The sequence below is a fragment of the Pelobates fuscus genome, chromosome 1 (assembly GCF_036172605.1).
Source record: "Pelobates fuscus isolate aPelFus1 chromosome 1, aPelFus1.pri, whole genome shotgun sequence".
Taxonomy (NCBI): Eukaryota; Metazoa; Chordata; class Amphibia; order Anura; family Pelobatidae; genus Pelobates; species Pelobates fuscus.
Genome location: NC_086317.1, coordinates 495,907,951 through 495,921,246, shown reverse-complemented (window position 1 = coordinate 495,921,246; position 13,296 = coordinate 495,907,951). Strand labels below are relative to the sequence as shown.

Here is a 13,296-nt window from a genome sequence, read left to right as displayed (position 1 = left end):
CACAATCCCATCTGGCACTGTGGCCCAGCGTTGCCTTCTACTAGATCGCTCCCAATCTCCTCCGCTGAATCCCAGTGCCCACTTCTACTAGCAATCACAATCCCATCTGGCACTGTGGCCCAGCGTTGCCTTCTACTAGATCGTTCCCAATCTCCTCCGCTGAATCCCAGTGCCCACTTCTACTAGCAATCACAATCCCATCTGGCACTGTGGCCCAGTGTTGCCTTCTACTAGATCGCTCCCAATCTCCTCCGCTGAATCCCAGTGCCCACTTCTACTAGCAATCACAATCCCATCTGACACTGTGGCCCAGCGTTGCCTTCTACTAGATCGCTCCCAATCTCCTCTGCTGAATCCCAGTGCCCACTTCTACTAGCAATCACAATCCCATCTGACACTGTGGCCCAGCGTTGCCTTCTACTAGATCGCTCCCAATCTCCTCCGCTGAATCCCAGTGCCCACTTCTACTAGCAATCACAATCCCATCTGACACTGTGGCCCAGCGTTGCCTTCTACTAGATCGCTCCCAATCTCCTCCGCTGAATCCCAGTGCCCACTTCTACTAGCAATCACAATCCCATCTGGCACTGTGGCCCAGCGTTGCCTTCTACTAGATCGTTCCCAATCTCCTCCGCTGAATCCCAGTGCCCACTTCTACTAGCAATCACAATCCCATCTGGCACTGTGGCCCAGCGTTGCCTTCTACTAGATCGCTCCCAATCTCCTCCGCTGAATCCCAGTGCCCATTTCTACTAGCAATCACAATCCCATCTGGCACTGTGGCCCAGCGTTGCCTTCTACTAGATCGCTCCCAATCTCCTCCGCTGAATCCCAGTGCCCACTTCTACTAGCAATCACAATCCCATCTGGCACTGTGGCCCAGCGTTGCCTTCTACTAGATCGCTCCCAATCTCCTCCGCTGAATCCCAGTGCCCATTTCTACTAGCAATCACAATCCCATCTGGCACTGTGGCCCAGCGTTGCCTTCTACTAGATCGCTCCCAATCTCCTCCGCTGAATCCCAGTGCCCACTTCTACTAGCAATCACAATCCCATCTGGCACTGTGGCCCAGCGTTGCCTTCTACTAGATCGCTCCCAATCTCCTCCGCTGAATCCCAGTGCCCATTTCTACTAGCAATCACAATCCCATCTGGCACTGTGGCCCAGCGTTGCCTTCTACTAGATCGCTCCCAATCTCCTCCGCTGAATCCCAGTGCCCACTTCTACTAGCAATCACAATCCCATCTGGCACTGTGGCCCAGCGTTGCCTTCTACTAGATCGCTCCCAATCTCCTCCGCTGAATCCCAGTGCCCACTTCTACTAGCAATCACAATCCCATCTGGCACTGTGGCCCAGCGTTGCCTTCTACTAGATCGCTCCCAAACTCCTCCTACTCTACTATCCCGCTACTTTTACTTTCATCAGGATCCAGCACCCCCCATCACTAGCTTGCCTTGTGTCTGCCAAAATTAAGCACACCCTCCCTAATGCCATTGGTCTCTTCACTTTCACTGTCCCTTCACCTAGCAGGTTCCACCTCTAAATAAAACCCAAACTTGTGCTGCAATAACTTAAATTCCCCTCCTGCACCGTTTCAGTCCCAGGCATCTGACCGTGGCATGATGCAAGGAGTGGAAATTACATTCATGACATCAAATGTCAAACAGTGTACAAAATAACAGCAAAATTAATGATAAAAAAAAAAAAAAAAAAATATATAAAAATAAAACAAACCATTATAGATACAACCAATGAGCGGACTCCATAATGAATCCCAGAATTTCTGGAGTCAATTCTTCTGTGAAACTCCATACGGAGACGGCACGGTCACTGCTGAGCAGAATTTGGCACAAAAAGTTTTGTAAAATGCCACAATGCTCTGCGTCATCTACAGACACTTCCCTGCAATGTGCTGCCATGGCGCGAATAAAACATTAAAATAAACAACAAATTAAAATTAAATAAAGTGCAGCTCTCCAAAGGATACCTGTGACTCTAGCCCCCATAAAGGACACCCTGTGATACTTGGCCCCCAAATAGGACTCCCTGTGATTTCTTTGGGAAGATATATTTATATAAACTCCTTGTGTTATGTTAGGGAGATTCTGGGGCTCCCATTGGAAGATACATATAGTCCCAACCGCCACCTCTCTCATCAGATTAAATCTGTCCCTGTAAGACTCTGCACCTGATTAGGGGTTTAGACCAAGATTAAATTGTTATTACTAAGAACATAGTGAGGGACATCTTCATACCCTGTGTATAATCAGTGAAAAGTAAGCAATTGGTGCCAGCGTACAAGGGGATCCTCCAATCAGTGCCAGTGTAAGGGCCAACCCTCTTGAAGGACAATGTTTACAGGTTCTTCTCAGGCCTCTCAGTTAGAAAGGTCCACATGGGGACTGGTAAAAGAGTCAAAGGAATCCATACGACGTAATCACCACCGCCACCATCTATGCCATGGATTCAATGACAGGAGTGCGGAGCTTAGTCTGTAAACAAGCTATGACAATACAGGGTTAAAGTGCACTCACCATCCGTCACCAGAGACATTCAGCAGGCTCCAATGTGCGCCGCTTGGCTGGTGATGGAATAACACTCCTGCATTACTAACGCCAGAAGCTAGAGGGCGCTCAAAGCGAGGTAAGAGGGCAGCTGCTGGGCAGGTAGGCAGTATATATAGAGTAAGGTCAGGATAGGGCAGAAAGGTCACAAATACAACTAGACAATGCTAAACTATCCACAAACAGCTGGGCAGCGAAATCCCCTGGCACATCAGGCATATTGTATAGCTGGGTATACTTTGTATCTGGCAATAGGATGAGCTGAGCTGGCACGGCTGGTTTGCAGAAGACAAGAAGGAAACATCACTTCAGGCTGAATACAGGAGCAGGCGGACATAGAACGTCATTAGAAGGAGAAGAGCAAGGAGAATGCTGGCTGGACTTTCTCGGTCTCCCCCAAATCACTGGAGGTAGCGGTAAACCTTGAAGCAGTGATTCCCGGAATCCGCTACCACAACATGCCCGTCAGAGGTGAGTGCCAAACCCTGGGGCCCATACAGGGGGTCTGCCATGGTATTTATATAGGACAAGAAGGAGCCAGAGCTGTCAAACACCTGAAATATACAGGGAAAGAGGAAACAAAGTGACCCGGTACAGAACAAGGTGAGGAGAGAGGGGAGGGGGAAAAAAAGAATGAGTGCGGTCAAGGAGAGCGAAGGTCTATACCCCACTGCATGAGGAGAGTGAAGGTCTATATGGAAAGGGAAAGAAAGCAACAAACAGACGCACACAAGGAAAAGGCCAGGGGAGGGGAACAGACGCACACAGAGGAATAGGCCAGGGGAGGGGAACAGACGCACACAGAGGAATAGGCCAGGGGAGGGGAACAGGGGAACAGACGCACACAGAGGAAAAGGCCAGGAGAGAGGAACAGACGCACACAGAGGAATAGGCCAGGGGAGGGGAACAGACGCACACAGAGGAATAGGCCAGGGGAGGGGAACAGGGGAACAGACGCACACAGAGGAATAGGCCAGGAGAGAGGAACAGACGCACACAGAGGAATAGGCCAGGGGAGGGGAACAGACGCGCACAGAGGAATAGGCCAGGGGAGGGGAACAGACGCACACAGATGAAAAGGCCAGGGGAGGGGAACAGACGCACACAGAGGAAAAGGCCAGGGGAGGGGAACAGACGCACACAGAGGAATAGGCCAGGAGAGAGGAACAGACGCACACAGAGGAATAGGCCAGGGGAGGGGAACAGACGCACACAGAGGAAAAGGCCAGGGAAGGGGAACAGACGCACACAGAGGAATAGGCCAGGAGAGGGGAACAGACGCACACAGAGGAATAGGCCAGGGGAGGGGAACAGACGCACACAGAGGAGTAGGCCAGGGGAGGGGAACAGACTAACACAGAGGAATAGGCCAGGGGAGGGGAACAGACGCACACAGAGGAAAAGGCCAGGGAAGGGGAACAGACGCACACAGAGGAATAGGCCAGGGGAGGGGAACAGACGCACACAGAGGAATAGGCCAGGGGAGGGGAACAGACGCACACAGAGGAATAGGCCAGGGGAGGGGAACAGACGCACACAGAGGAATAGGCCAGGGGAGGGGAACAGACTCACCCAGAGGAATAGGCCAGGAGAGAGGAACAGACGCACACAGAGGAATAGGCATGGGGAGGGGAACAAACGCACACAGAGGAATAGGCCAGGGGAGGGGAACAAACGCACACAGAGGAATAGGCCAGGGGAGGGGAACAAACGCACACAGAGGAATAGGCCAGGGGAGGGGAACAGACGCACACAGAGGAATAGGCCAGGAGAGAGGAACAGACGCACACAGAGGAATAGGCCAGGAGAGAGGAACAGACGCACACAGAGGAATAGGCCAGGAGAGAGGAACAGACGCACACAGAGGAATAGGCCAGGAGAGAGGAACAGACACACACAGAGGAATAGGCCAGGAGAGAGGAACAGACGCACACAGAGGAATAGGCCAGGGGAGGGGAACAGACGCACACAGAGGAAAAGGCCAGGGAAGGGGAACAGACGCACACAGAGGAAAAGGCCAGGGAAGGGGAACAGACGCACACAGAGGAAAAGGCCAGGGAAGGGGAACAGACGCACACAGAGGAATAGGCCAGGGAAGGGGAACAGACGCACACAGAGGAATAGGCCAGGGAAGGGGAACAGACGCACACAGAGGAATAGGCCAGGGGAGGGGAACAGACGCACACAGAGGAATAGGCCAGGGGAGGGGAACAGACGCACACAGAGGAATAGGCCAGGGAAGGGGAACAGACGCACACAGAGGAATAGGCCAGGGGAGGGGAACAGACGCACACAGAGGAATAGGCCAGGGGAGGGGAACAGACGCACACAGAGGAATAGGCCAGGGGAGGGGAACAGACGCACACAGAGGAATAGGCCAGGGGAGGGGAACAGACGCACACAGAGGAATAGGCCAGCGGAGGGGAACAGATGCACACAGAGGAATAGGCCAGCGGAGGGGAACAGACGCACACAGAGGAATAGGCCAGGGGAGGGGAACAGACGCACACAGAGGAATAGGCCAGGGGAGGGGAACAGACGCACACAGAGGAATAGGCCAGGGGAGGGGAACAGACGCACACAGAGGAATAGGCCAGGGGAGGGGAATAGGCCCACACAGAGGATTGGGGGGTGGGGAAAAAGCCCACACAGAGGGGGGGGGGGGGAGGGGAGGGGGCGGAATAAGCCCACACAGAGGATGGGGGGGGGGAGAATAAGCCCACACAGAGGAATAGGGGGTGAGACCCTCACAATGGGAACTGAGGGTGTAGAGATAATAATTTAAATGAGTGACATGGATACATACAGATAGTGATAAACAGTAAGAGAAGTTCAATGATCCCCTTTATTAAAACTGAATAACATTGCATAAAAATGAATATTGGCTCTTACCAAACGCAACATACTGGCAGAAATGCTGGAGGGAAATTTTGTGTTAAGTTCTCCAATTATTAAAAAATAGAATATAAATGTCACTATAATGCACAGATTTTATGAGGATAATACTGTAAATTATATCCTGTCAGAACAAAAAACTAAAGTGTCAAAACTACGTAGAGAACGGGGCCTCTAATCTTATTATATAGCCTGTAGAAGATATACACTGCATCTGGCTTCAATTCATTTTATCATTCTGATTATATTATGCGATTCTCCACCTTCCCATTCCTCCCCTGTCCTCCCCATGCTAGCCACCTTCCCATTCCTCCCCTGTCCTCCCCATGCTATCCACCTTCCCATTCCTCCCCTGTCCTCCCCCCATGCTAGCCACCTTCCCATTCCTCCCCTGTCCTCCCCCCATGCTAGCCACCTTCCCATTCCTCCCCTGTCCTCCCCATGCTATCCACCTTCCCATTCCTCCCCTGTCCTCCCCCCATGCTAGCCACCTTCCCATTCCTCCCCTGTCCTCCCCATGCTATCCACCTTCCCATTCCTCCCCTGTCCTCCCCCCATGCTATCCACCTTCCCATTCCTCCCCATGCTAGCCACCTTCCCATCCCCCCCTGTCCTCCCCATGCTAGCCACCTTCCCATTCCTCCCCTGTCCTCCCCATGCTAGCCACCTTCCCATTCCTCCCCTGTCCTCCCCATGCTAGCCACCTTCCCATTCCCCCCCGTCCTCCCCATGCTAGCCACCTTCCCATTCCTCCACTGTCCTCCCCATGCTAGCCACCTTCCCATTCCTCCCCTGTCCTCCCCATGCTAGCCACCTTCCCATCCCCCCCTGTCCTCCCCATGCTAGCCACCTCCCATTCCTCCCCTGTCCTCCCCATGCTAGCCACCTTCACATTCCTCCCCTGTCCTCCCCATGCTAGCCACCTTCCCATTCCTCCCCTGTCCTCCCCATGCTAGCCACCTTCCCATCCCCCCTGTCCTCCCCATGCTAGCCACCTTCCCATCCCCCCCTGTCCTCCCCATGCTAGCCACCTTCCCATTCCTCCCCTGTCCTCCCCATGCTAGCCACCTTCCCATCCCCCCCTGTCCTCCCCATGCTATCCACCTTCCCATTCCTCCCCATGTCCTCCCCATGCTAGCCACCTTCCCATTCCTCCCCTGTCCTCCCCATGCTAGCCACCTTCCCATTCCTCCCCTGTCCTCCCCATGCTAGCCACCTTCCCATTCCTCCCCTGTCCTCCCCATGCTAGCCACCTTCCCATTCCTCCCCTGTCCTCCCCATGCTAGCCACCTTCCCATTCCTCCCCTGTCCTCCCCATGCTAGCCACCTTCCCATTCCTCCCCTGTCCTCCCCATGCTAGCCACCTTCCCATCCCCCCCTGTCCTCCCCATGCTAGCCACCTTCCCATCCCCCCGTCCTCCCCATGCTATCCACCTTCCCATTCCTCCCCTGTCCTCCCCATGCTAGCCACCTTCCCATTCCTCCCCTGTCCTCCCCATGCTAGCCACCTTCCCATTCCTCCCCATGTCCTCTCCATGCTAGCCACCTTCCCATTCCTCCCCATGTCCTCCCCATGCTAGCCACCTTCCCATTCCTCCCCTGTCCTCCCCATGCTAGCCACCTTCCCATTCCTCCCCTGTCCTCCCCATGCTAGCCACCTTCCCATTCCTCCCCATGCTATCCACCTTCCCATTCCTCCCCATGCTATCCACCTTCCCATTCTCCCCATGCTATCCACCTTCCCATTCTCCCCATGCTATCCACCTTCCCATTCTCCCCATGCTATCCACCTTCCCATTCTCCCCATGCTATCCACCTTCCCATTCCTCCCCTGTCCTCCCCATGCTATCCACCTTCCCATTCTCCCCATGCTATCCACCTTCCCATTCCTCCCCTGTCCTCCCCATGCTATCCACCTTCCCATTCTCCCCATGCTATCCACCTTCCCATTCCTCCCCTGTCCTCCCCATGCTATCCACCTTCCCATTCCTCCCCTGTCCTCCCCATGCTATCCACCTTCCCATTCCTCCCCTGTCCTCCCCATGCTATCCACCTTCCCATTCCTCCCCTGTCCTCCCCATGCTATCCACCTTCCCATTCCTCCCCTGTCCTCCCCATGCTATCCACCTTCCCATTCTCCCCATGCTATCCACCTTCCCATTCTCCCCATGCTATCCACCTTCCCATTCTCCCCATGCTATCCACCTTCCCATTCTCCCCATGCTATCCACCTTCCCATTCTCCCCATGCTATCCACCTTCCCATTCTCCCCATGCTATCCACCTTCCCATTCCTCCCCATGCTATCCACCTTCCCATTCCTTTCCTGCTCCCCTGCACACTATCGAACCTTCCCCTCCCCATGCTATCCACCTCCCCATGCTATCCACCTCCCCATGCTATCCACCTTCCCATTCTCCCCATTCTTCCCCATGCTATCCACCTCCCCAATCCTCCCCATGATATCTACCTTCCCCTCCCCTGTCCTACCCAATGCTATCCACTTTGCCATTCCTCCCCTGCCCCCAATGCTATCCACGTCCCATTCCACCCCTACCCCCGCCCCTCCCCCTACATCCCCCACGCTATCCACCTTCCCCCAACTATTGGCATTCCCCCCCACCCCCTCAACACTGTTCCCCTTTCAATTCCCTCCTCCCTATTGCTATTTGTATCTCCATTCCACCCCTCCACCAATGATATCCTCTAATGCTCCTAATTTCACCTCCATGAGCTGCAAATTCTAATAAATCCTTTACCCAACATTAATTAGACCTTCAATTCATTGCCTATATCCTGCCCTCCTACATACCTGGATTCTGCTATTGCCCCAGTCAGCCACTATAATGTTTCCATTGGAATCCACCGCAACTCCTGTGGGGGCATTAAACTGTCCGTTCCCTTCTCCATGGGAACCAAATTTAAAGAGGAACTCTCCGTCCGCACTGTAAACCTAGCCAGGGAGAGATAGAATGTGAGGAAGATGCATTATCACGCTCCCCTATAGGATGTAAGAAGCAGTAAAATGCAGCACAGAACAAAGACTGGAGACCCCGGCAGGGAATCGGCTTGCTAAGCACTGCTTGGATAACATGGCGGTGGGCTATGTCACTGTTTAAAGGCACAGTAGTGCTATCTATCCAAAGACAGTAATTTGTCCAACATTTGCAATCACTGACAAGTTCCAACAATATATATTTATTAATTTATTAACACTTTATTTAGTGATGGCACGAGCAGGTAAGGGGCTGCACAGCTGGCCCTGGATATCGTGCGTCCAGGAAACTAAGCTTTGAATTGAACAGTCTCGTTGTGTGGATATTGTGTCTTAGCTGATTTTCAAGAACAACGTGTATAGACTATAGCAAACATCATTTACAACATCATTTAACAGCGTCTCAAGCCCCGGCACCCTTAATACACTCTTATACACTGTCAAACTCGTTTTTTTAAAGAGGTGTATTGTGTGTCTGTTAACCTGGTCGCATTCTTTCCACTTTCCCATTATAAGACATTGGAGAGGGGAATTTCAACTCACCCCCAGCAGCTACCCACCCAGCTTCCGTTTCTCCTGCCAACCAAGACTATGTCACTATGATGGTGCCTTGAGGAAAATACTGGAGCCGTGTGAATCTACGACTGGCAGGGGTTAATCCTCTTCTAGACATTCATCAGATGCTTCAAAGGCTACAACGAACAGGTTTCTAGCCTTCCAGGCAGGCCAACAAATTTATAGAGGAGAGAGGTCACGAGTAAGTTCCTCTCTCTTCCCAGGTGTGCAGGGAAAGAAAACCAATCACTCACAGTGAAATTAAGAATGTATGTGTACCCTCAGCATTAATGTACCAGCTAAATTGATTAATAAAGATTGTGGAGTCAGGAATTGTTGGATGCGGTAAAAGTGGTTTGAGGACATAGCGGCTGTGTATTATTATCAGGCACGTTACAGTTGGACATTTCAAGGCTTGCCTATATAACATGGTGGTTTTATTAACAGTTAATTTCCAAGGTACTGGGCTCATGTCTGACTAAGAACAAGAAGTGTAAAGGCTTTTTGCACATTGCATGATACAGCACCGTGTGATAAGACTTGGTGCTGGTTGTAGGGTTTCAGTTTAATGGGATGCCTGGGATGGTTACTGCCAGTACTGTGTGGCAAACTTACCCACTACGGAAGGTTAAGGACTTTCCTGCAAGAGACTGTGTTCGGGACTTTAAATGGCCGTATCCCCTATTACTAGTCTATGGGGATACAGCACCCGTTTCCCGAACAGTAGTCTGCAACACTGTTCGGGAAACTAACTAATACTGAATGAGAGACCACCCCGGAGAGGTTGTGTGTCTCTCATTAGCCCAGTTGCAACATTGTTTCAAGCTGTTAAGTGGGTTTGTGAGTGTGGCCGCCGTTCGTGTACCGAACACGTGGCGGCGGCCATCTTTGTTAGCTAAGAGTTCAGCTGCGTTTGGTCGTCGAGTGCCTGGGACTAAAATCGGCTACTTGATTTCCAAACACCCCTGGACTTCCATAGCGTTCGGGAAACTCGCTCTTTCGGGGAATTAAAGCATTTCGTGAGTTCTCCCTTTCCAGACCCGGTTCACTAAAAACTGATTTCTGTGTGGCGTTCGGCTATTTCTGCAGGGATCTGAGAGGTAATTCGTGAGATTGTACATTCAGATCCCTGCAATCTAATGAGGGGTCATTTGTGGAAATCTGTTGGAAATTGCTTTAGTTATAGATTTTAATGTAAAATACCACATTTTACTGTACCGACTGTTAATGCAATTATCTGTGCCTGATGAGGTCATCTTTGTCCTTGTACAGCAGGGGATGCTGGGATACGACCTTGCATGGTCAGTTTCCCACACAGTCCACCTGATTAAAACCCCTGCTGTATCAGTCTGGAAACCCCTTGCAAGGGACACCGTATAAATTTGGTGACTTTTCAATAAAGCCCTCAGTTGACTCCCAGACTATGTGTCGTCTAGTCAGTGGGGAAAAGGGATTATACTGCGCTACTTGTATCCTATATGCTGAATCCTGACTACCAGCGGAGATATGGTGCATTAACCCTTGCTACTCCGCTACATACTGTATTAAAGGATCACTCATTCTGTACATTGCGTGATACAGCACCGTGTGATAAGACTTGGTGCTGGTTGTAGGGTTTCAGTTTAATGGGATGCCTGGGATGGTTACTGCCAGTACTGTATTAAAGGATCACTCATTCTGCAGTGTTTGGCCTAATAAACTGTTTTTATGCCTGTTTAGTAAAGTTTTCAGCAATCTCCAATGTGATGTCACGACGCTCTGTCCACTCTCTGCCCAATAAACAATAATCATTCCATATTGAAGAAGCCTTGCAGGCGAAACACGTTTGTGGATATTTTATTAAGGATTTTTGGGTCACCTTTTATTTTGCCAGTCATCTTTTATACACTATACTTTTTTACCTGGAATTTTTATCATCCTGGACTCCAAGTAATCCTAGGTGGGGATCAAACCACCAATGCTATCATCAAGGAGCAGTTTGTCTGCTCCATTCTTGTGAGTACCATTTTATATATTTTATTTATTACTGTTTTACCCAGAGAGCACTATTGGTCGTCTCTTTTTATTATTCTCTTTGTGTGTTGAACATACCTTTGAAGGAAGAAGCCTGCACAATATCCAATAAGTGGGGATTGTACCGCTGTACGCTTTCCACACTAGAGCTAGCTATAGCTCTAATACATGTGAGTGCAATACTATCTTCTTTTATCACTTGTTGTATTTTATCGGACATACCACACTATTTGGTTTTCTATTGTGTTTTATCTTTTCATATTATTGGATCCACCTGAGGAAGGACATTGAGGAATAGTGTTCCTGACCAAGCACTTTATAGACTATTTGATCTAAGGAAGGTCTGTTCAGCTAAGACTTTTTATTTGAATTACCTCCATATTTTATTGGTCTACTTTGGCGCAGCCCTTTTCTCTGTTTTTATTCTTGTTGTACTTTAAGGGTTTTTGAGGGATTCCATTATAGGGTTGCTGCCTCACCTTGTTGTTAAGCGCTCACTCTCTCTCTTGATTTTTATTCTGCCCAATAAACAGCTGAATAAGTCAAAGCAAAGTTTTCTACTACAATTCCTAGAAATCCCTGTTCTGAGGAAAGGATATAAAATGATAGCTGCAAAACTATTGTTCTCTTTGACGGAGAAATAGAGGCACGTTTTTTGAAATTATTCATGAATTCTTTCTATGGGGAGGACTGCTTGTGTGACAGATGTTCCAGAAGCCCATTTTGGAGACTAGGAGTAAGCCACTGCCGCACGCCTGGAACTCAGAGACTCGCCACTTCCCGGTAAAACTTTAACATGCTGTATCTTGGGTGCAGATTCTACGATCAGGGCGCTCGATGATGAGATTTCCAGGGATATATATTGCGTCTGAGTATGGTGCACTGAGAGGGGGTTCTGACGGACATTTTGTGTGCTGTGCCTCTAGGACTGTGAAGCTGGGGATAAAGTAATTAAGTCCCCAGACAGAGTGGAGCTGGGGAGGGACAATGTTCATTACTGTTCATTGCTTTGTATGGAGGGCCTCCTGCAGGCAGAGGTAACACTGTTCTGTATAAAAAGCTGGGTGCTTGCAATAAAGATCATTCAGACTCATCTAATGTGTGGGGGAAAGGCTATAGTCTCTGTTCTAATGGAAGTCAAACTTTGGTGACTGAAGAACTCCAGGATCCCTGGTAGCAGAGAGTTAGAAGTTTAAAATATGACCTAACCTCCCTACAAACATTGTGCACATGGGCAGTTTGGGATCGGCATTTTTTCTTATTAGAAAAATGAAACACAGATTAAAGCTTTGACTGCATGTAGGCTTGCAATGTCACACTTGTAATGCAAGGTTAAACGTGGCCAATTATTTTGCCTTCATGAACTAGACTAGAGGCTCCTAACTGGCCAAGCTACTTTCTGATCTGGGGACTAAAGCCAACTGAATGTTGAAAATGTCCAGTCTTACAGTAGACTACAAATCTCCCCTTGTAACGTGACTGATTAGAATGGGGTGGAGAGACCTAGGCCAATTATGTCATGTTTAGAGATTAACATACATTTTTTACAATTACGCTCCACATTATAGGAGTTAACTCCAACTTGGAGATGTCCTTTAAACCTTCTAGTAATAAAACCTATCTTGCTTGGTATGCTTTCTGTAAGCAGTCCAGTTTCTAGAAACGTTTTCCTCCTTCTGTTCCCAACACAAAGCAATTCTGTTTACCATGAACAAACAAGGCTCTGGGACCACATGGACTGACGTCTGTGCAACTTTGGGGCAATACAGCGCTAGCATAAACTCCGTATATGACATTTAAAGATTGCGAGTACTCATGGATTATACAAACACATTCAATTAATAAGTTGGAGAGCATGGATCAGCTGTGAAACTGTACATGCAAGCTCTAGAACTTACCTTGACCGAGTGGTTGTGAAAATCTGTCACTACAATTTCATTTTTGTTATTAACTGCAACAAAATGTGGCCCTGTGAAAACAAAGAGCAGAAACATACTTCCAAAATTACCACTCCACCAGTTACAACCCACATTCCCCTACTTCCCAAACTACCCAACGCACAGTTCAGAAACCATTGCCAGATCCACACTCCAGACAAAAATCAGCAGGTCTCCAGCATGTCACCCAACATCCTGAGTATTCAACAGCGTCAACATATTCAGGAAACATATTGCTTTCAGGGGACTTCACACCCTAGTCTAGCAGCAGGGAACCTTCGGCACTCCATATGTTGTGGATTACATCTCCACTGATGCTTTTCCAGCATGATGGCT

General features: G+C 49.6%; 1 protein-coding gene across 1 annotated transcript in view; it reads right to left on the bottom strand.

The window, feature by feature from the left end:
• Positions 1 to 1,041: 1,041 nt before the first annotated feature.
• The window catches only part of TRIM3 (tripartite motif containing 3), a 35,267-nt gene continuing 23,012 nt past the window's right edge, over positions 1,042 to 13,296 (bottom strand). The window contains exons 10-12 of the mRNA XM_063433364.1: positions 12,922 to 12,992; positions 8,273 to 8,413; positions 1,042 to 3,120 (exon numbers count right to left, since the gene is read on the bottom strand). Coding sequence (XP_063289434.1) covers positions 2,968 to 3,120; positions 8,273 to 8,413; positions 12,922 to 12,992 — 365 coding nt within the window. The 3' untranslated portion in view covers positions 1,042 to 2,967. The remainder of the gene's footprint in view (positions 3,121 to 8,272; positions 8,414 to 12,921; positions 12,993 to 13,296) is intronic.